The 25,266-nt window shown below is 38.6% G+C and overlaps 1 protein-coding gene across 5 annotated transcripts in view; it reads right to left on the reverse strand.

Annotated features, from left to right (window-relative positions):
- arid1b (AT rich interactive domain 1B (SWI1-like)) overlaps positions 1-25,266 on the reverse strand; it is a 69,233-nt gene that overhangs the window by 42,536 nt on the left and 1,431 nt on the right. For 3 of the 5 annotated variants that reach the window (XM_053488731.1, XM_053488734.1, XM_053488729.1), the window contains exons 2-4: positions 15,718-15,939; positions 11,249-11,389; positions 2,027-2,137 (exon numbers count right to left, since the gene is read on the reverse strand). In XM_053488731.1, the coding sequence (XP_053344706.1) occupies positions 2,027-2,137; positions 11,249-11,389; positions 15,718-15,939 (474 nt within the window). The remainder of the gene's footprint in view (positions 1-2,026; positions 2,138-11,248; positions 11,390-15,717; positions 15,940-25,266) is intronic. The other 2 variants (XM_053488732.1, XM_053488730.1) reach the window with 1 other exon arrangement.

The following is a 25,266-nucleotide window of genomic DNA, read 5'->3' on the forward strand; positions in this document are numbered from 1 at the left end:
ATCTAACAAACGGTTAAAAAGTGTTATTTAATAACCATGAATTATTATAATATAAAATTAATACTTATGATTTCAATTATGATTACAATAATTTAAAAAGCTAACCATTGGCAGATTGATGTGGTATAACCGGAATAAAACTTTTTGTGATGTTACTTGAAACATTGAAGCAGTAATTTAAATTCAGAGGCCACGCCTCCTTAACTGAGAATCACAGGGACAAAGACCACGCTTCTTTCACCGTCTGACAGGAACGAAGGTCACGTTTCCTTCACTGAGACTGACATGTACAGCGACCACAACTCCGTCACTGAGACTGACAGGAACAAAGGCTATGCCTCCATTACTGAAACTGCTGGGAACGAAGGACACGCCTCCTTCACTGAGTGACAGGAACAGAGACCACGCCTCCTGCACTGAGATTGTCACCAACAAAAGCCACACCTCCACTGAAACCGACAGGATCAGAGACCGCATCTCCTACACTGCGACTGACAGGAACGAAGAACACGCCTACTTCACTGAGACTGACAGGAACAAAGGCCACACCTCCTTCAGGGAGCCTGACAGGAACAAAGGCCACACCTCTTTCACTGAGACTGACAGGAACAAAGGCCACACACCCTTCACGGAGACTGACAGGAACAAAGGCCACACCTCCTTCAGGGAGCCTGACAGGAACAAAGGCTACGCCTCCTTCACAGAGACTGACAGGAACAAAGGCCACACCTCCTTCAGGGAGACTGACAGGAACAAAGACCACACCCCCTTCATGGAGACTGACAGGAACAAAAGCCACACCCCCTTCACTGAGACTGACAGGAACAAAGGCCACGCCCCCTTTACGGAGACTGACAGGAACAAAGGCCACGCCTCCTTCACAAAGACTGACAGAAACAAAGGTCACGCCTCCTTCACAGAGACTGACAGGAACAAAGGCCACGCCTCCTTCACAGAGACCGACAGGAACAGAGGCCACACCCCCTTCATGAAGATCGACAGGAACAAAGGCCACGCCTCCTTCACTGAGACTGACAGGAACAGAGGCCACACCCCCTTCATGGAGATCGACAGGAACAAAGGCCACGCCTCCTTCCGCAAGACTGAGATGCAAAGACCACATATAAGCGATGAAACTCTTGAAAACTCTGAAACAAACCAGACAACATACTGGAGAATGTATTAATACTAACCAGTTAAGGCCTGCTGTCATGAACGTCAATATAAAACACAAGACCACCAAGACTCAGCCCATTGGCTAAGAGAGCGCGTGTGCTCCCTGAGAGACAGACTGAACGGCCAATAGCGGGATGCCAGCTCAGCACAGAGCGCGCGCAACAGAGAGCCAGCGGAGGAAGTGCTGCAGTCAGAGAGGAATGCATAAACATGCAGCCCCTTCTCTTCTCCTTCACACTGACGCCACACCAAAGTGCACGTCTTCGGCACATTTCTGATCCAAATGAGCCGTGTGTCTGAGTTGCAATGCTCCAAATACCTCCCTAAAGCAACTACCCGGTGCGTGTGTGCGAGTCTTTCTCGATACCTGCACAAAAAATGATGAAATACAGAAAGCCACGATGAGGGAAAAGTGTGTAACGATGAAGCTAAGAAGGAAGAAATGTCATGTGTGGGAGAGGCACTCGGCAGGGGGAGCCCATCCTCTTCTGCCCGGCACAGCGACTCGTGATGCTTACGGTGCTACGTGATCACGCGTCTGCAGCCTTTCCACAGCACGGAAGAGTATAAAACGGGCTGAATTGTCGGCGTTCGAGATATGGCACACTGTACGTTCGCTTTTACATTTCCTCAGTACTGTGGATACACAATCACCACAGACTAAAGATCAAACCATAATTATTTATTTCTTTTATCTTGATAACCTGCACAAACTTGTTTTTTTATCACCTTCTATTAAAATTCACGCTTTTTCATTCCTTTGCTTTCGTTTTTAAAATGTTAACTAGCTGAATTATTATCCCAGCGAATCACAGTGTGTGTTAAGAGGGTCAGCTACTGTAGAACTTACTGGAAGGCTGGACGGCCGCTCTTGCTGGTTCAGGCCCAGTTCGTCGTGGTTAGGTTTCCCTGGAGTCATCGCAGGCTGAGCTCTACTTCCGTACGCCTCCTGAGGAGCATCCTGTACAAAAACAGGTGGTTTTATTTGTTTAATTATTTTCTTTAAGTATACAAGTAGTCCCCGACTTATGAACGGGTTACATTTCGGGAGCATGTCCGTAAGTCGGATTTGTTCTTAAGTCCGTCAAAGAGAATCTTATACGCCTTAGATACGAATATACAAAGTAAAGCTCGACTAAAACTCTGTCCCATTTTTCCACACATTGCCATCATGTGGCCGAAAACCATGACTTCGCCTAAGGAAATCTCCCACATGTTGAATGTAACAGTGTCGTCTCTGTGCCTTTAAACCGCGAGGGGTCAACTGATTAATTGAAACCGGTGAGGGCGACTCATTTCTCATTTCGTGCAACATACTAGACATTTTATGCATTCACTTACACACTAAAAAAAAATATATAAATATTACTTGGTGCACTGCGGTGTCTATTTTTTGTACAATACACCCAAGTTACTTCTGTGATTTGTTCGCATCTATGAATGTTCGTAAGTCGGGGACTACCCGTATAAACAATCTGTCATCATCATGTGTGAACTTTGAGCGAGAAGCAGCAGTATATACGTAGGGCTTTACCTAATCCTAATGTCTTTGCAAAACCAAAGAAAAATCACAGTGGTACAGAATAATCAACAGTGAAATTATTATCTATACTCGGATGTGACAAGACGCAATGCTCCATTTCCTTGGGCAAACACACCACACACACAGGAGCTGGATAAGACGTACACAAACCCCAGTCTGCCAGAGTCTGACATTTATTTAAAAAGGTATCCACGTGTATGTGTGTGTGTGTGCGCGTGCGTGCGTGCGTTTAGAAGAACACCATGATATCTGGGTCACAGCAAGATCACACCCACAGGCTGGTGTTTACGCTGCGGTCATGACATTACGGCTCAGTGGGAACAACGTCAACATTATTAAAAATACATATTTTCGCTCTTTCTGCATTGATGTCCTCGCAGGCGCCGTGTGGCCGACAGAAAGTAGGGGGGAAGAGAGGGGGAGAGAGAGAGAGAGAGATACCATTAACCAAGGGTGTGCGTTTAATTTTTTTAACCCATGATCAAACCAGTGGCAGCGGGAGCTAAAAAAAAAAAAAAAAAGAAAAATCTGAGACAAAGTTAATAAAGAGCAAACATTCCTCAGAAAGCGGCTGGAGGTTTTGGAAATGTGTCCTACTTTCAGTGCTCAGCTGTAATAATACAAGACTGGAACGAAGAAGCTTCCTTTAGTGCACAAGGTAATAAAAGTAAAAATTCAGGACCACACAGGACGCAGATAAAAACAAAAAGGCAGCAGAATAGAACTCGTCAGCTGTTAATAAACTAAATATAGGAGGGGGGGGCACTTTCTTTAAAGAAATCAAGCGAATTGGCGAATTGTTGTAATTACACTGTATTTAGCTTTTTATCTTTTCACATCAATATTTTATTTAAGTGTTATTTATTAATTGTTAATTCCGCACCGAAGCTGTCGCCTCATTTAATTTGTAGCTAGACCTACGTTTATTCGTATATAAAACCCATTAACCTGAACTTTATTTTAATAAGGGCTATTAAGTCACTTCTGACTGAGTGGTAGTAGTAGCCTTAATGTGGGAGCCCCCTAGTGATGAGGAGGAATTACACACGACTAAATTAGGAAGAAAATCCAAAGAAAAAAAAAAAAAAAGAAGAAAAAAGTTCCTTTCAGTGGAAGTGAGGGGCCGAGACCAACTCCTGAGAAACGACTCCACATGACTGCACACCAGTGCACAAGGCAACATCCATAAAAACATGGATGAGTGAGTTTGCTATGGAACTTGACCGCCGTGGACAGAGTCCTGAACTCAACCTGATGGAACACCTTTGGGGTAAATTAGAGTGGAGACTGCAAGCCAGGCCTTTAGTCCAACATCAGTGTTTGAGCTTCTAGAGAAATGGTCAATAATTTCCATGAACACCTAAACTCCTAAACCTTGTGGAAAGCCTTTACAGAAGAGTTAAAAATGTTATAGCTGTGAAGGGGGTGGGGCCAACATCATTATATTAAACCCTATGGATTGAGAATTGGATGTTCATATGCATGTGAAGGCAGACGAGCAAATACTTCTGGCAATCTAATAATAGTGCATCTTATTGTCTGGTCTCCGGTGATTTCCATCCTAAGCTGTGCTATTCTAAAGGTTGAATGTACTAAGTTTTTAAACTCATTTTTCATGATATTTTCAACATACAATGGTTTCATCAGGACAAAACCCCATTTCGATACATCGACCTTCGACATATTAGTCAACATGCTCTTATACATAGCGTCACACGAACGCTTACCTTTTATTGTGTTTCGGTCACTGAGTAAGAGCTTTTCGTTTAAACAAGTAAAAAAAAAAAAAAATTGTCCATTTTAAACATTTCAATCAAAGTTCTGCCTAGCTTCTCGGCGTTCCTCCTAAAACGTACGCTGGTATTCAGTTCCTGCAAGATGTTCTAACTCACAGATCACAGCGCAAACCCATGCAGCTGGTCTAACTGCTATTCGCGCTAACAGCATTCCTTTCTTCATTTCGGTTATTTATTCCAGAAAGATGAGAGCGTGGCTCACCCTCTTGTTTCCTCGCAGTCACGCTTTATAGGGTTCAGGTAAAGTTCAGCTAAACTCGGCGCCAGACCCCGTTTTGTTTTGTTTTTTTCTTTTCTTTTCACTTTTTGCGCCCCTGACATCATCTAAAGCAAACAGCAAGCATGTTCGGAGTAAAAATGGTCCATCTGTTTCTACTGTTCATTTAAAAGTGAAAAGGAACAGAATCAGCGCTGCAGCTGTTCCCAGTGCCTTCAGTAACCTGAGACACTCGACCCTAATTCGGCACCAAACACCGAAGGATTATCGGATCCTTATTATAATCTGTATGCTTTCTTTGTCTCCGCTTATTTTCACACTTAACTACTAATTTAATCCAATCGTCAGCGGACTTTCACCACAAGTTTGCACAAACCCAAACAATCAAATGTGTTAATATATCTTGCTGGCACTGAGATAAAGTCACGCCACACCGGAAGTGAGGTATTTTCTCGGCAATGCTTTTACTTCTTGACCATCAAACTTTGTCAGAAGGACGCGGTGTTAACCGAGCTCGGAGTTCATCTGCAACTTGAAAGGGTAAGCGAGAAAGCAGGATATGAGGCAATCTCGCACCTATGGTGAGGTTTCGGCATTAAATTTAGTACAACTCCCTGGAAACGAGGAGGTAAAAGCTAAAAACGTTGCTAAGCCGTTGAAAAATCGCTAGATTACTTAATACACATTGACGGATTTTGAAAATTAGCTCAGTCGATTATGTTTATTCATCTCGGCAGTCCTCTTCGAATACACTCTGGTTATTTTCGAGATTTATCAAATTGGAAATCTTCATGGTAGCCCAACTTTTTCTATCTGAGCAGCTCTTTTTTTTCTTTTTAATAAAATCCAGTTTTATGTGTGGAGATGTTCTACTACTAGGGATATAACGGTATTGTAAATACCGTTGTACCGCAATAAAAAATTTTTTCCGATAATACCGTGGTCGCATGACTCGATAAAACGACAGGTCTTCTGAGAAAAGTTTGCTCAGGCGAATGGAGCGAACGGGAGATCCAGTAATGCGCACATGTGATTCAAAACCCGCTTACTCCGTAATGATTAATTACTCTTTCCATCTCTTTTCTTTCACCGCTAATAGCAGCACCCACTATTTCTGCATGACTGGGTCTGTAGCGACAACAGACCGCAAAGATAATGTCCACGCCTGGGCTGATGGGAATTGGAGTTCCCGCTACCTCCTGTTCGCTCCATTCGCCTGAGCAAAATTTTCTCAGAAGACCTGTCATTTTAGCGAGTCATTTCGGTTTCTCTTTGAAAAGAAACGTAAAAAGAAAAAAGAAAAAAACCTGTCTCTGTCTGAATAATTAAGTGAATGAGGTGAGTGTTCTCCAATACTCATTCAGCACATGGTCCAGCTGCAATAAGTAGGCTGCTTTTTTTATTTTTTCTGAGTTTTCAAGAACACTAAATTCAAACTTTATTTTTTACATGGTTTAATAACTTTTTGTTATTAAAATTGAAACATTGAAGTTCCTGTTTTAAAGTTTACAGATAGATGGCTAATTTGTATGCCATTAATATGTTCAGTGTTCATGTACACTGTTTAATAAACACTTCTCGCACTTTTTTCAAGTCTCTTCATTAGTTTTGCTTTTTCTGTAAATGATTCAATAAATACCGTACCGTGCCATTTATACCGAGGTATTACCGTACCGTGAAGTTTTGATACCGTTACATCCCTATCTACTACAGAAGTTACATTAGTTTGAGGTCACATTACGTTGGGGGAGAGAACCCACATGTCCGTCACACTTACTTTTAAACAATCAAAAGATTCCTTATAAAGTTGGCCAAAAAGAAAATTAAAAAGAAATCCATACACTAGGATTTCATTCAACATTTATGTGAGAAAAAATTATTCTTCATGCTCCCAGAACCACTCTCTCACAATTTCTCACAAAAAGTCCTGAAATATACCTATGGAATCAGAGAATAGGGCTGTAGCTATCGAATATTTAAGTAATCGAGTAATCTACCAAAAATGTAATTGATTAATTGGATAAAATTTTATTTCGCCTAATTAAACAGCAATGTAAAATATATAACAGAAACAAAGAATAATTGGTTTTCCCTCTGTTAAAAAATCATACAGCATTTTATCAAAAATAAACATTGTCATTATTTACAATACAAGAAATATCTTAAAATTGACTGAGATGAGTTAAGTGCATTACGGTGCCATACATTCTTATTTCTCAGATGCAAAAACTAAAAAAAATAAAAAGGTATTTCAAATGACTAAGTTTTAAAAAAACTAAGGCACACTTATGTGCTAAAATGCCTCCCTGCCACATTTTGCCACCCCCCCCCCCCCCCCCCCCCCACATAATCTCCATCAAATAATATATTAGAACACAAATTTATAGGTTTATAATTTACAAATTACACCTAATGAATTTGATTAAAAAATAAGCAATATATAAAAAAAAAATAGACATGTTGTATAGGTCATGTTGAATATATATAAGACATGTTATATAGGGAAAATACATAAATTATATATTTTTTTCATATACATGTACATTTTATAATTGCTTATTTTATAATAAAAAATCATTTAGTGTAATTTTTCATTATAAACAATATTTATTTTACATTTTTGTATTACATGACAAACCCCTGCAAAATAATTGTGTCACAAAATAAACATTATATAAGAATTTGTATTACGTGTCTTAATTTACGTGTATTAATTTGTCACGTGTCTAGGGTTAATTATATTACTAATAATATATTTGATATAATAATAATAATAATAATAATAATAATAAGGTATATTTATGACATTGTTGTGTCCTAATGTATTTGATAGAGATTGTGTATGTGTGTGTGTTTATGTCAGTGTATTTCTGTCGTTTTCTCTTGCTGCTTTCTTCATTTCTTGGTTCACTGATATTTTTATCGCTCCTTTCCATTTTGCACCAAAACGCTTCCTCAAATCAAATCAATACACAGCTAACTGTTTGCGTCTTCTTTCACTTTGTGGGTGACGTAAGCGTTTCTTCTTCGTTGGTGTTTAGTGGCGGCTTACATCCGGAAACGCGATGCGTCACGCCAAACAAATAATTGTGCAAAAAACAAAACGCAAAAATTAATTAAAAGAAGCTTCGAGGCAGAAGATGTTGCCTCAATCATTTTTTGTAGTCGAATTACTCGAGGAATCGTTTTACCCCTTTAGAGAATAAAATAATATATTTTTAAAAATCCATAACCTGGTCAATCAGTACATTTAGGTCATCAACTGACTTCATTTTTTTTGTGCTGAGCCTAGACCTGAGTAACTGAAGTAACCTCAGATCATAACAGTTATGTACAGTGGACACAATGCATGATCGCTTCATGCGCTTCACTTCTCACCCTGACACGCCCATCGCTTTGGAATAGGCTCAATCTGGACTCATCAGGTTACGTGACCTTTTCCATCGCTCCAAAATCCAAGCTTTATGTTCTCTAGCAAACCTCAGACCTAAGTCTCAGTAACAAGTTGCTTTCTTATGGACACGCAGCTGTTTAGTCCCAATCTTGAGTGTGTATGTGTATGGAGAAACTCCTCACATTTAAACTAAGGTCTGTTTTTTTTTTTACCACAATACTTTGTGTGTTTAAGTGATCTCCGTTCGTGATGTCTTTGCCCCGACCACATTCCTTCCACAATGTCGAGAGGTCAGCACGATCCTTCAGGTTTTATTAATACATTGGACAGTTCCTCACCAAATTCCAGTCATCTTCTTAGTTGTTTCTTTGCTCGATCCAGGCCAAAATACATGACTTTTGTTTACCCAGCCAAGGTATACATGTTCACACTCCTGATTTTTTAATATACTGATGAACTCGGGATCACAGACTTTGTTTGCCGGTATATTATCTTCTGTACGAAGTTTACATCACGACGACGGCTCAGAAAGTGTCCTTGGTGAGCACCCTCTATTTGAGTTGAGTTACAATGAAAATTGCAGGTCATTCACTTCAAAATGTCCAAAAATAATAATTTAACACGAAGTACACACAGAGTTGTGTAGGGAGTCGATATTCTGGTGTATTAATGCAGACTTGTACGTAAAAAGTCGTGTACGGCGTTTTTCAGACTGCACGTTTTCCAGAGATTATACACACACACAGGAGTTGGACAATGAAACTGAAACACTGGCTAATTTACTGTTGGAGGTTTCATGGCTAAATTGGCCAATCTTCATTGACTGCTCTTACTGGTGGAATGTGAAGAGTGTGAAGGTTTAATTAGCAGAGTTAATAGCACAGTTTTGCTTAAAATATTGCAATGCACACAACATTATGGGTGACATAACAGTTCAAAAGAAGACCGTATCAAATTGTTGGGATGTGTCTCGCTGGCGCATCTGTGACCAAGACAGCAAGTCTTTATAATGTATCAAGAGCCACGGTATCCAGGGTAACATCAGCATACCACCAAGAAGGACGAACCACCTATAACATGAGTGACTGTGGACGCAAGAGGAAGCTGTCTGAAAGAGATGTCCGGGTGCTAACCCCGATTGTATCCAAAAAACATAAAACCACAGCTGCCCAACTCACTGCAGAATTAAATGTTCACCTCAACTCTACTGTTTCCACCAAAACTGTTCGTCGTGAGCTCCACATGGTCAATGTACATGTACAATAAATATTACTGAGCTACTTTGGGGTGTTTTGGAGGAGCGAGTCAAGAAATGTTTTCCTCCACCATCATCACGTAGTGACCTGGCCAAAATCCATCTGGTCACTGTGGAGGACTTGTATTCGTCATTCCCAAAACGAATTGATGATGTATCGGCTGCAAAAGGAGGCCCTACACAATACTAATTAATTATTGTGGTCTAAAACCAGGCATTTCAGTCTCATTGTCCAACTCCTGTGTGTATGTATGTATGTATGGTATCATTAGCTCTGAATGTCTAAATCTAATCACTCCTAGAAGGGACCTTGGCTTGACAAAGAACATTCGTACTCTAGCAGAGGTCCACTGTCTATCTCTTCTCTAACAAACATTCCTGATCACGATGCGGTTCGAGAGCACAGAGTGAAATCCCAAGGTCAGGTCAAAGCTTGCTGCTTTATTTCAAGTTGCCTCTGAATGCACAAACAGAAAAGGTGAAGCAGGCCAGAGCCCTCAGCCTGGCACGAAGCAGGGTATGAGTGTGCAGTCAAAGCAAAGATGAGTTAGAGAGAAAGAGAGAGAAAAAGAGAGAGAGCAGCTTAGAATGATTCAACACTCAGCTGCAACATGACACACCAGGACGTTGTGTACAGCGTTTGCCGTAGCAGACCCCTCCAACACTCTACACCAGCTGATGTAGGCATGGCTGAAAATCATACACAATGTGCTTCAGGAACGCCAACACGGCATCACATATGGAGCGACATTTGTGCTAGAATTAAAATCCACCCAGGAATAACGAAAAAATAAACATGAGAAAAAAATTAAGGCGCTGTCTAAGATAAAATAAAAACAAATCATGAAAATTCATTCTTAAAAGCATAAATAGCATTTTAAGTAAATAACGTTAATTGTATTAATAATTTGAATTGGGGTGCTCAATCCTGAAGACTTTCCTTTTACTGTTATGAAGCACCGATACTCGAGACTATCAAAAAAAAAAATTGCTAAACATCGTCTCAGAAAAGTTCACTATAGCAAGAAATATGTTTTTTCTTTGTGTTGAAAAACACATTCTTATTTTATCTTTTGTGCTAGTCATTACTGTAAAAATAAGACTACAACTTTACATTTGGATGTTTGAATTAAATAAAATTAATAATTTCAATACAAACTTAACTTAGCTCAATGTTCCAGTGCTGTTACGGTCTTTATCAGCACTCAGCACCAATCAGATCCCTCAATCGGAATGAACAGATTTATAATATACAATGAAACGGTGCGTTTTTCAAACATTGTCAAAATTTGCAGACATTACCAATTTCAAAAGCGATAATCATATTTTTGAATATAAAAACAATCAAAACATTTAGAAAAGACGTATAAATAAAGTAAAATATGAAATAAATAGACTTTGAACCTCACTTAACCTTTTAATTATGATTTCTCTTGGCAACGGCTGCTTTAAAAACCAAACCCGAAAGTGGACCTCTTTTAAGTTTGAACAGAAACCTAATTTATCGGTTCATGAATCGAATCAACTAACAATAGATCTGTTAACCTGCGTAAGCGTCTCAATCGATTAGCTCTGACTGAATGAATAACCATGGATGTGTGTATATATATATATATAGGATACGAGCAGCGAGCTCTCGCTGTTATTATTCACATACACAGCCCTAAGAGCTCCACACTCAAGGTCGGTTTGTTACTGCAGCCTTATGCACGCCTGTGCATACACAGACACACACACACACACACACAGAGAAAATGAGTGTCAGAAAAGGTGAAAACGTGCACACTCGCTTGCACTCACATGAATTCAGTCAGACTGAATTGTGCGCGTCTGTGTTTTCGCTGCATGTCTGTCTGAAGGCTCTTACCTGCTGCGGTGGAGCTCGCGGCTGCATGTAGTGAGGCTGAGACGGAGCCGCAGGCTGCTGATGAGGAGGGCTGAAGTACGGAGGCTGACCCTGCTGGCAGTACCCACCCATGCCCTGCTGACCGTACTGCGCCGGGACCTGCTGGAGGTCAAACACACCACGTGTCAACTACGCCAAAACCCGAATGGCTTACATCATCCTCAACCTCGACGTGTGCAGAAATGCTCCTGAAACCGTCTACCACGTCATGACCTTTAGTCACATGACATAATCCAGCAATCCCCATCATCATCATAAGGCGTGTAATTTATGTCATATTTTTTTTTTTTTCTGCAATCAATCGTTTTCAACTCTCACATAACCGTTTTACCCACAATGCACTGTGGCGAAGAGGAAGCCATTCAGAAAGTAGAACGATATTCTGGCGTTAAAAACAAAAACTCAATCCGTGCCTCGAATGTCTCTTCCTCTAACGCATGCGTCGTCATGGTAACCGTTTTCTCCTTCACCGTGCTCTGCTCTCATTCTCATCACATATTTATAACAAAATAAATAAATTAATAAACAAACAGTACGAGGCCTACTTACCTGGCCTTTATTGGGCTCCGCCTCCGTTTACTCTCGACTTGATCGATTGCTGTGATATCTATGTGCGCTCAATTGCGTCCCTTTTCCCCTTATCCGTCATCAAATCGCCAATTCGGGCTACGCCGAAACACTTCCAACACTTACATTATGGATATCGTAAGTTAATTAACACGCTTATAGTGTGCATGTTAGATTCTTTTGGGAGAAAATAAACTCGCAGATGATGACAAGGTAATGACACTTTTCCACCAAAGTAAACCAGGTGCTCGTTTATTATCTGGTGCTAGTGGCTGGTTCAGTAGAAGTGAACCTCCTAAGAACTTTGGCTAGAGGGTCACGTCATTACATCACTGTATACGTAGCAATGCTAGCAGATAATACTGCAAGAAGTATTTTTTATCTGACGGTGCTTTGGCCGTCGAGGGGAAAAAATAAAAGAACTGGTTCGAAATTGGCCACCGACTTCAAACTATCTTGGTGGAAAAGAGGTTAAATAAGGTTATACATGTGTGCTTGCCTTCCAATGAGCGACCGCTCGTCCTTGATGTATTTCGTAAATACTTGTACATGTTTAATGACAATAAAGTTGAATCTAATCCAATCTAAAAAATGCAAGCAAGCTGATTTGCTTTGCTTTTCCTTCTCCGTACAGAATTCTGCAAAATCAAAATCACAGTTAGATAAAACACTAAACTGGAATACGACTGTTTCTTTTCGCAAAACCGACAGCACTTGAGTGAAGGAATGTCTTCTCAGCGAGGGACTGAGTGAAGGACGCGGGGGTTGGTCAAGAACGTTACTCTCTCTTATCACTTAATCAAGACCTGAAACACTCCAGGGTTGGACTTCGAAATCCAAAAAAGAAAAAAGAAATAAAGAAAGAAAAATCAACACTGAGACCAGAACACCATCGCAGCCTTCCTGAATGTGACGGCTCTTCACGGGTGTGTGTGTGCACTGATATCGTAAAGCTGTGAGCTCCAAATCACCTCAGGCTGCCTCAACCGGGGTTACGTAACAGCTTGACAGAGGAACAGCTGGCATGGCGCAGCCCGTTCGCCTCATCTGGAGTCATTTGCGTTCATCAGTCGGGCCAAAGTAGCAAACAGAGGTGAGTGACGAGTGTGTAAACCCACCCCACCCCCCCACCCCGTTCCATGTGGTAATCACTTTGAGCTCAGGAAATATTTTAGCATGGAATGCACGTTCGAATCAAACCAGGACTTTTGCTTGTGCAGAGTAACAGTAGACAATTCTGAGGGGAAAAACTCACATTATTTCTCTATATAATCTCTCGCTACACTAAATGCACTTCAGTGTTTCACTAGTGCTTGGACACCATCGAGGTAGAGGGCTTTCTCATTAGCGCCATGCTTTTTAGCTCTGGGACCTCTGTTAATTTGTGTTTGGGAAAAAAATGAAATGAGAAAAGTACAGGATCATAATCCCTGCTGATGTGAAAGCACCATATGTAGCCCGGTTGATTGAGTACGGAGTACTTTGTGTTAAAACAGTAGGATGTGATCAAAGGTCAGGTGAAGTTATTGAGCGTCAGCGTAGTACATCGTGCAGGTCAGCCTACTGCTACTCATTTATAAAACACACACACACCAGCACACTTCACCAGGATCTCTACACACTGAAGGCTTCAGATTTAACCCATTCCCAACCAAAAATACCTTTTTTTGGATGATTTTATGTAGAAAAAAGGGAATCAGAAAAAAAGAAAAACTTTATCTGGGTTTTTACAGAATGGGTCATGTTTACGTTACTGGTTCTGCAAGAAAAAAAATCTACTACACACATCTATAACGTGTGTGTGTGTGTGTGTGGGAGAGAGTATAAAGGACAAGAAACAACATGCTGAAAAACCTCCCAGAAAAACCTGTTAGACTCTTTTACAGTGGAAATCTTGTTGAAAAAAAAAAGAAAACACTTTTGTTTAATGTCCTAATGTCTTACAGAAGCAAAATCAGCTAGTGTGAGAGTGCACTTCTTCTTGTTCAAAGAGAACTTGACCTTGCTCTGACCTTGACCATGTCTGGATCAATTCTAAAAATCCTATTAATTCATCAGTTGGTTATAATGTTAAGTCTGTGTCAATCCTACAAACATGATTCTGGTCCACACACAGGGCGGACAGCTGTGTTATTAACAAGGCTAAACACAGACTGCTTTTTGCTTCTGTGTCTAAACCTCTCTCATTGCATACGTGTGTGTGTCCGTATGAATGCCAGCAGGGTTCCCTTGGCATCTGAATGACCAGTTTCAGGTGAGCCTGTGGAAAGCGCTGCCCTCTGGTCATTTAATCCTGCGGCGGGTAAAACTTATTATTGTCCTCTCGAAAATAACGACGTCGTCGACACGATGCCCTCGCCGAGGTTAAAGATTACACGATCCCTCCAGCCTACGATGATCTAATTATGCGACGGCCGTTGAGTAATGATGTAATTTTTGGGCAGCGGAGTCTTTTTCCATTCCTTCGTGCCAACGGGCTGAGAGCGGTTTTGTGCTGATTTCGATCTTTCAGCCGTGACCGGGGGCGATCGCGCTCGTAAACTCGGCCTGGCAGGATTTTCACCTCATCTTATCAGAGAGCAGTTAAACGAAGCCTCCAAGCCAACGCAGTTGTTGTTCAAAACACAAGTTACAAGGTACACATACATATGTACAGAAATGTACAGACGTGATAGGATGTGTTTATACCGTGCGGTCGTACAGATAAGTAACAACCAACACAGTAATGTGCAAAAAAAAAAAAAGGAATAAATAAATAAAATTTGACTAGAACTATAAATAGCATTATTTATGATCAGCTACTGAAACCGCCACCACCTGCGCCAAGACAATTAAGCAAAATAAAGACTAATATAGTCGCAAGCAACGATGAGCGGGCCCAAGCACCGCGCTCCATCGCCTCCCGGGTGCACCACACAACTTGTGTGATTTTTGTGCATGTTAACATGCGTTTAGAGGGGACGTATCAGTGACATATAACATGATTTTAAAATAGGTTGATTTTTGTGTCAAGACCTTCAAAAAGCATCACGCTACGATGTCACTCAGTGTGACGTCAAAGTTGTTAATCATTTTTCGGCATAAGTTTGAGGCGTCGTCATGGCTGAAGCTTCATGGCTGAATCCCTCTATTTAATTCAATTTTATTTGTATAGCGCTTTTAACAATTGTCATTGTCGCAAAGCAGCTTTACACAATCAAAAGAATTTTTTAAGTTTGTATAAGATGCGAACATGTATGAATCAAAATGATAAGACTGTGTCTGATGGCCGAGGACGACGGCGACAGTGGCAAGGAAAAACTCCCCGAGATAGCAAAAGGAAGAAACCTTGAGAGAACCCAGACTCAACAGGGAACCCATTCTCATTTGGGTGATAACAGATAGCAGGGATTGATCTGCATCATACTTTGCGAGACTGAAAGTTCAGTATAACAGGAGATGTGTTAAAGGTAAAATGGACTCCAGTACGTTACTGGAGGCTCAGGTAGACTGCAGCAGCAGATTTTAACATGTTTGCCAATTTTCATGAGTTTTTGAGCATGTTAAGACTCCCAAAAAGCCCCATATGGTGGAAAAAAAATCCTTGGAAGAACAAGAGGTCCCTCACACACGATGAGATAGGGCTGATGTCATAGTGCTTGGGCCCAATGCACAATCTGAGCCGCTGTTATAGAAAAATTAACCTATTAATCTCCTAACCAACCAGATTCAAGAATTTTAACAAATAAAACTCATCTTTTTTTTCACAGTGCTATTACACAATGTGAAAAAACATGTTTAGACAAAACTTGCACTATTAGAAATGTAATTTTGTTCTGAGACATCAACACAAATCCAGGCTTTACAGCGGGAATGGCCCGTACCTGTTGATGGTGGTACTGCATGGCTCCCATACTGACTTGTCCACGCCCCTGCATTCCCATTGGGTATCGGTGTGGAGCGGGAGCACCATATGGCTGACCGGAGTACGCCCCGCCCGGCGGCTGCTGCTGCTGCTGTTGTTGTTGTTGCTGCTGAGAATAAGAACTGTTCGCCATGCTGTAAAGCTGGGAGCGCTTCATGGCCATGGCGTCCATAGGTGCCACCTGTGGAGACAGATTCAGCCTGTTAATATCAAACGATTAGATCTGGAAAATAGAACCATAACAATATATATACAGCGATAGACACTTCTTCATTAATGATAAAAAAAAATATATATATATTTTTTTTTAATTAGATAAGATAGCCAGTCAAAAGCAGACCAAATCAGAAAACTGATTATGTCATGACCAAGGAGGTCACATTTTGAAGGTTTCTTCAAATGTTTCCTTCTTCGTCCTGAAAATGAAGGATATAACATTCTACCCTTCACGGACCAACATAACCAAAGCTTCTTTGCGAGCTATAAAAGACACAGGAGGGACGATGGTGGACACAGGACCCCACAATGTTAAAAATAAATATCTTATGAGAATAAAATATATAATACACAAATAAAACAAAACCAAAAAACAAGGAGATTTAGGTGAAATCTAAACCTTGGAGGTTTTTGTAAAATGTGCGAAAAGTGTGAAACGACGCTAACACACAGCAGTCGTGTTCTTCAGCCACAGAAATGAGACAGACCCAACTTCAGGAGCAGTGTCGAACACGAGGGAGACAAGGATGTCGCAGAAAGAAATTGTCAATTAAAAAAAAAAAAAAAGCAAGAGAGGTTAGCTCAGCTGTATGGCAGTTTTTTTGTGCGCTGACCAAGATGTGTGTAAACCGTGTAGAAAAACAGCTTAGACCAAAACTGGGAATACAAAAAAATTTATAACATCATATTTATAGAGATAGACTTGTATTTCTAATATTTGTCACGTCTTATTGATGTTAGATCAATAGGCCCATTGATTTGACTTTCTTTATTAACTGTGTTATATAACTGTGATGCAAAGAAGGATCATTCTAATACTCGTATTCATTTTCCTTATAATTAAACCTTTTTCACCTGTTAATTATTTAAAATATAAATATATCTTTGTAATATCTTATTTAAAACGATCAATATTTTCACATATAAAAAAAAGCATATTGATAATCTTTCCACAATAATCACCCAGCCCTACACACTAGGACCTATCTGATAAAAGAATTAAATTATTTGGAAATTAAAAGTTTAATCAAGTGTAAATTTTAACTCTGGCTGTGATTTATTAACAAAAATATAAACACTTCTACAATTCACGATCAGATTTTAATTTTTTTTCTTAACCGACAGTTGATTAGATTAACAAACAACAATCAGTTAATCGTTGTTTATTAAATGGTAACAGTTTTTTTTTTAGCGCCACAATCCTAACAAATTAGTTGTTTAAAACAAATGAGCTCAAACTCTTTATAATAGTAGCTTGGTTCAATAGTCTAATTCTCAACGACAATTACTGGAATAACGATTAATCATCATTCTTAATCGAGACTGAGCTTGTTTACTTGTTTGAGAGAGGTGGAAATGTTTAGCAATCCTTTATATAGGACTTTTAGACTAAAACTTTTATTACATTTATTTACATTTATTACAACTCACTTATTACATTTGTGAATTTGACAATCCAAGCAGGCCAAGTTTTGTTTAACTAAAACAAGTGGTGTTTCTGTTCAAACATAAAATTGAACTAACTTTAAACGTTATCTTAAAGCTACTTAAAAAAAAGTTCACAAATCAGCACCAGTACTAGATAAAGTAATTTCACTTAACTTTAAATAGTTTAATATCAGCATATCTTTTAGCAGCATTTGTACGAAATATCTGAGAACACAAGTGATATGGTTTACTTATTACTTAAACATTAATGTTTTTAGAGTTTTGACTAAAAAATTCCGCATAATCTCAGTAAACTATGCTATCTTGATAAAAGAAACTATTTGACTTAATCATACTGTCAGGAATATTAAAATTTACCTCAGATATTTTGCCAAATTACCTCGTAATGACTCGCTGGGATGAATGACATACTGAGGAGACCTGCGGGATTCATAGCTGGAAGCTAGTTTTTACTTCGTGTGAAATCGCTTGTAAATACAGTGAACACACAAAACTATTTTTTATAAATTTAGCATTTGATACTGACTAAGGAAAAAGAGAATATGAGCTATCATTTTGTGAGCTAGCGCTAACGACGCCATATTGGTTAAGCTAGCGCGCTAACTTTGTTAAGTGGTTGAGGGGGCTGATCCAGGTTACAAAATTTACCTCAGAAATATTAATAAAGCACTAAGACAAGGTCCTAATAGAATTTTATCACACAACTTGAGAACTTTTAAAATATTTTACTTCAAGTAAACATTTTTAACAAGCCTACAGCAAACAAGGCTATTAAGTTATAAATGTTGCGTTTGATAGAGACAAGACCGCTAGATGTGATAAAAAGCGGGCATTTCCGGACCATAAAAGTAGATAAAAGCAGTGGTGAGATTATTATATATATTATATATATTTTATAGTATTATTTTTATATAGTGACACCATTTTTATAACCTCGCGGTGTAGAAACTAACTTATCCGAGTGGACGCTACCAAGCGGTGTTGAGCCTTTTCTACAGCGACAAAACTGTCTGGAATATCGACATTTACCTCAGAAATATTGTTAAATAACTCTAAAAAGACTTTCTAATTAAAATAACACTAGACTTGGCATCGATTGATCAAATTTCTATTTGTGCCGCCATATTGGGAAAAAAAAAACTTTTTTTTCCTTTTTAAATCAGCAAATTTCTACCTTTGATGTCATGAATAAAATAAGCCTTTAGAGTTTCTTATAAATATAATAAACGCGAATTATGTGTCTTTGATACAAAAATGGCAGCTAGCTGATAAGAACTAGCATGCTCCAAAGATCACAGACACGCCGTGTAAGGAAAAAAACAGACCCGGGTATACCGCTATAGAAAAATAATCAATGTCTGTGGTACAGTGTAGGACTGTGGTCTGGGTCATTACTCACCCTCTGACGCTGATTATTTTCCTTTAAAAAATAAAAAAATTTAAATAAATAAAAACATAATTGCTAACAATGATAATGTTTAACGTAGTAATGCTCAACATTTTGTGCTTTATATGTGTGAAAGCATTAAGTAATTAAGATTCTGTTCTCAGTTACATTATAACACGAAGCGCTCATAAATAACCAGGCTTGCGTTTTTGTTTTGGCTTAGCTTCTGTTCTTGAAGCCTGAAAAAAAAAAAAAAAAAAAAAAGGGGTTAAGTTTTTTTTTAAAAGTGTAAAAAACACCAACAACCAATCAGATTACAGGATTTTAGCTGTAGGATGCCTGGGGTAAAATGATCACAAAGCAAATGAGGGAATTTTTTAAGCAGTATCCTACTTGTGTGTGTGTGTGTGTTTATTAGTGTAATAAATGCACAAACACACAGGCCATTTTTCCTGACCTCACTGGGCTGAAGACAACACTTGAAAACACTAATCCAGGGCCGTGTGCCATACACTCATGGAGGGACAGTCAGGATCGTTCTCTAGCGAGCTGGATTTGCCAAAAAAAAAAAAAAAAAGAGCAAGAGCCATCCAAGCTAATCTTCTCACATCACGGCCAAATTCGAGGCAATTTGGAGCAGCACTTACAGAAAATGTGTGCAATTGAGAATGCCTGTGAAGGCACTTTAAACTAGCAGTTTGAGTGTCAGCAACCAATGTCCTGGCACGCTGCAATTTTCACTCGCTCACTCCCGGTCCCATTTCTTTCCTTTCCTAAAACTCTCCCTCATGCACATACCAGCCATTATGGGATATATATATATACATAAATATATTATTATTTTTTTCATTTAAAGGGAAATCAATTTGTAGCATCATGTAAACAAGAAATCAAGAACCAGAACAAAGCACGCACATGTTGAGAAACTTTCCCTTCTTGCTATGAAAATTAAGAGCATTCATGTTTTAAAACTTATTGGAGAAAGATGATGTGAAAAAAAATAATGGAGTAAAATGTAACTATGTTACAGTTACTGCTTTAAATCTTTACCACATTATACACTATCAAAGTTATTATATATATATATATATATATATATATATAAATAAAACACGTTTTTTTTATACTTATAGTACATCAATCTGCAAATTAGTGCATTTGTTACCTCACACGCATTACTAATATATCCACAAAGTCAAACTAGTTGGACCTGTGATTAAATTTCTTGTGAATTAGGGTGGGTTTAAATATAAATAAATAAATAAGATTGACATTTACAAAACACTTCACACATCACAGTGCAGTGAAGAAACTCTTAGCTGCAAGAACAAAATATGAACATTTTAAAGAAGGCTGTACGTCCGTGAATGACCAGGGGATTGTATAGAGTAATAATGATAAGCTTTACTTTCATTACTGCGTTTTGCACAATCAAAATTCCCAGTTTGACCTGAACACCCCTTTGTACACCTGTTAGAAACATAGCTGCCTGGGCCAAAACATACAATAACCTTTTATGCTATTGGATCACATCTCATTGAAAATCCTCAATGCTAATTTATTCGGCAGGCTATGTTTGATTCACAGCTCTAGATGATTGATTGATGTTTTCCAAGTGTGTGATTGTATGAAAAAAAAAAAAAAAATGCCTCATGAGTTAACTATAAATTTATGAACTTTAGTATTGATTCATAAATATTTACCATGATATTTAAAACACAATACTACAAATTTAAGCAAGTTAAAAAAAAATAAAAATAAAAAAAAGAGAGAGATTTTACTTTGGACATAGAAGGCAACTATACTATAAAACTGAAGAAACGTTGTGCTCTCCAACACATAGCGACAATGTAATGCGTCCTGCTTCAACCCAGTTTCTAAGATCGTGGTTCTACTGCTTTAGGAAATCAGTAAGATCTACCAGTGTGTGACCAATTCAGATCTCTAAATGTGATAAGCTGGAGTTTGTCATCTGAGATTGTTTTCGGCGGACAAAAAAAAAAAAAAAAACTAAAATTTTAAGAGCTCATGACACGCAGAACACAATCATGATACTGCTGTAAACGCTGTTACCCAAAAAGAGGAGAGGTTACCTACACACCACCTCTCATCACACCAAGCCCAAATCAGTAACGAGTTCGTTATTAGCGGGTCAGTGAAATCGTATGTTTTAAAGGAAGAGAAAATGGTAGACGTCCTGGGCGTCACCAGGACTCGAGTAAAGCGTCTCTTGGTCGGGCAATTATTGTTAAATAACTCAAAAATGAAAGGAAAAGTAAATGCACTAATGACACAGAATGAAAAAAAAAAGTACAAAGAAAAAGGATGCGTTTATAGGAGTGAGGCTTTTAAACTGATTATTTCCTGCAGAGTAAAGGAAGAGTTACATCACTGCTCATTTACTGAACTAATTATGGAAAGAGTTAGAAGGAACATGTCTGTTAAAATGAACAACCGAGAGAGAGAGAGAGTGAGAGAGAGAGAGAGAGCCTTTGATTACTCGAACGGAAAATAAGAATGAAACCAGACTTCATACATGCAAGTGTTTAAAAATTATTTGTTTACCAAACGTGCAATAAATAGTTGTTCTTCACACACACACACACACACCCTCAACTCAGTTACAAAGACTCGGTCGTGCACAAGCTCCCTTCCCTCGCACACTTACACAAAAGTCACAATAACAGGCATTACCGATTGGTAGCTCAGTAATAGGCGTCCCACCTGCCATGCGGATGGTCCGGGTTCGATTTCCACCCAAAACCCAGCCACTGGATTCAGCGTCAGTCCCGAGCCCGGATAAAATGGGGATGGACATTCAAGGTAAAATCTGTGCCAAATTGTGAGCAGATCAGATGATCCGCTTGGGCAACCCTTCGAAATACTACCAACATTTTAAAGCAAATAATTACCATAGGGAAGTAAAGCCGTGTATTTATTTATACAGTACTTCTATAAGGAACAAACTACAGAGGCCTTAAAACACCAAAATCACATGGAGTCTCATTTTCTTCAGACTCTGTGCTGGGTTAGCGTCCAACTAGGGTGGGCGGCGCGTCTTACTAAAGGATATTCGGCACTAGTGTTTTCAATATTAGTGATCTATTTGTGTTATGTTACTTTCACTTCTACTTTAGGATCACTTAAACTTACAGCCTTGCGAAGACATCACTGTGCGCTGTTTTGCTTGTCACAATGCGGAAATACACAGATACAAAAAAACAAACAAAGATTTTGTATCTCTTGTTTGTGGTATAAAACACTGATTTGACTCTCTCTTGGTATCAGAGAGTGTGGATTAGATAGCGCTGACCTAAGGAAAGACTAGCTAATGTAAGGACACGATAACTAGCTGGATCATAACAGTGTAGCGCAGTCCAAGATAGCACCATACATCACCATTTGTACCAATTTATGTATACACACGTTTATATATATATATATATATATATATATATATATATATATATATATATATATATATATATATAAAGGGCATGCTAAATGCTACAGGAAATTACACCAAATCAGTGGAGTCGCTATTTATCAAACAATGACATTTGATCAGTTTTTAGTTAACCGCTGACTTCCTGTTATCACTTATGTTAAAGCAGCTATTTCCGGTCTTTTAAAAAAGCATCCTAATCTCTGAGTGTTATAAAGCACTGACACTGGGGACTCTTAAATCTCCTACTAAAAAAAAAAAAAAAAAAAACCTAGACTTATTTGTGCTTTGATAGCACTGTTTGATTTGTCTGGAGCAGCTACATTTCTTACAGGTTTGTATGTATTAAAATCTACTAAACGTATCGGATAAACACTGAAAGGCTGTGTAACCTGAGTGGTCGATTGTTTAAGCGTCACATCTCGTACAAGGCGATAATCTTGTTCGTGCAAATCTTCCAGTACTGCACCACAAACTCAAGGACGAAGAGGCGATAATCCTGTTGTTTTTTTATTTTCAGAGAAAGCTGTGGGTTTTTTTTTTTTTTTTAGGAAACTGTCGACACTAGACCATTTAATGTTTTTTTTTTTATTTTTTTATTGACCTAGATTATTTAACATGTGTGAATCAAATCCAAATCGAAAACCAGTCCAACAATTCGGTAAACTGAATCGACCAACAACAAAAAAAAAATCTATTTAATTGCATGATCAATTAAATCTCACAGCTCTACCGCTCACGTACGACACGGAGCTGTGGTTTTTCCCCCAACAGAGCGACGTACGAGTTGAAATTTTCTCAACATAATGCAAACACACGGTTAAACAACAAATTTAATCGGATTACTTGTGCGATTCCTCTGAATAATCATGATGGTCCGATATTCTCTCATTTTTACCTGCTCATAAGTACTGCTTAAATAATTTATTACACAAACATTAAACTGTGCTTATCTTACCCAATCATATGGTTCTTCTTAAGCATGTACAAAAAAGAAGGATAAAGCTTTAAAGAACATAGGTATCATTAGTGTTTGAGACAGTTAGCGTGTGCTCCTAATTGCTAATGTGTAGTTTTACACCTCAATCAAATACTACACCATACGCGCTCCAGACTATTTCCTGGCCAGGACTGGTTTGTTTTTTCATCAGAGTGAAACCAGATGAGTGACAACAATAGCGCTCGCTTCGCACCCACTAAGTACAGACTACACGAGAGATGAGCGACGTGTGGCCTGCTGGTGTGAACACAGGACAACTTGTTACTATTAAGAATTTAAAAAATATTTAAAAAGGCTCATATACTAACACCAGTGCATGATGATAAACTCGCTATTTGTCTCACAGATTAAATATTACAACCGTTATGACATGTGGGATGGGAATTAATACGAACCATTAAATACTAGATGCTAAATGAAACCAATGTTTTACATATTCTGGAGAAAGGTCGTGCAATTCCAACCATGCCTGGGAACGAATTTTTGCACTGCCATCATGCCCCGATTCCCACACTTTTAACCTTTTATTAAAACTAATATTTCATGCTACGAATGGATTTTTCATACTGTGGTATTTCACAGTGCTTAAATTACACTTGAGTTTTCTTTCTCTGAATTCCCAATGTGAAGAAGAAAAAAAAACAAGGAAAAAAAAAAACACACTAAAAAGTGCACTGGCACCTCCTTTAGTCAGCTCTAGGCTGGACAGAGGGAATAATCCGAGCATGGAGCAGATACGCTCCATACATTTCCTGCTGGGAGCGCTGGCAATAACACACACACACACAAACACACAGAGAGCACATGGCTAATCTGCATGTGTGAAGGTCACGGCTACTGATCCTCGCTAAGCAGGGCCAGGAGAAGCACGGCGCTGTTGTAGGGGTAACTCAAGGGAGCTGATGATTAAGCGAACACACCTCCAGAAGATTGTGAGTTTCAATCCCGAGACAAATCGAAATCTCTGCTTTACACATCGGACTGAATTTCGCATATAAATTGTTCAATAAAATGAAGAAAATGACAAAAATCTTTCAACTCCATTAATGATGACATAAAAAAAATGTAGACAGCTAAACTAACAAGTCTTTAAAGTACTCAAAGTTTGATCGCATTCACATCAAGTAAAGGATTATGATCAGAACGTTTAGACAGGCTTCGCATTTGAGAAACGCTACACAAGGTTAAATGCTGAGGATATCAACGACGTAGATGTGTTAATCAAAAAGCAAGTATAAATAAAATCCATAAATAAAAAGAGGAACTTGATTTAGTTGAGTTGATCAGTCAACATCATGGAGGTTTACACTAAAAGATTACGAAGACTAAAACTTCCCCATGTTTTACATACAGGAGTGAAGCACCTGGGCTTTAACAAATAATGCAGATTTGTGCAGATAGATAGATAGATAGATAGATAGATACATACAGACATGAATAGACAGACAAACAGACAAATAGACACCTTAACAGACAGACACATGTTGACGCAGACACCCTGACATTGATATATAGATAGATTTTTGTTTTCAATATTTTGCACCATACATTCAGAAACATTGTTCATTAAATGACTAAACATTTAGTTAGCTTAGCATCACATTTCTCGGCAAGCAATCACTGCTAATAGATGGAGTTTAGCGTTAGCATTAGCTTTTGAGCACTGGTTATCCTCAAGTTAACCTGGTTCTCTCACATTCAGACACAAGCAACTAAAAACAATTAACTGTCTAGTTTAAAGAGGAAGTAGGGATAAAAATATATATAAAAACAAATCGCATATATTATTTTACAAGAATATAAGTGATATACTTGAAATCATAAAGCTTAGGACTGGTGAAAACGAATAAATAAATAAATAAATAAATAATAAGTTAGACTACCAGAACCAGAAGTCACAGTGCTAGACTATTTCACCAATAACAATAAAAAAATGATCAAAATTACGTTACGATGAGGTATTAAACAAGAACATTGTATCTTAAAGTCTTAACGCTATGATATACACAAA

The sequence above is a fragment of the Clarias gariepinus genome, chromosome 27 (assembly GCF_024256425.1).
Source record: "Clarias gariepinus isolate MV-2021 ecotype Netherlands chromosome 27, CGAR_prim_01v2, whole genome shotgun sequence".
NCBI lineage: Eukaryota > Metazoa > Chordata > Actinopteri > Siluriformes > Clariidae > Clarias > Clarias gariepinus.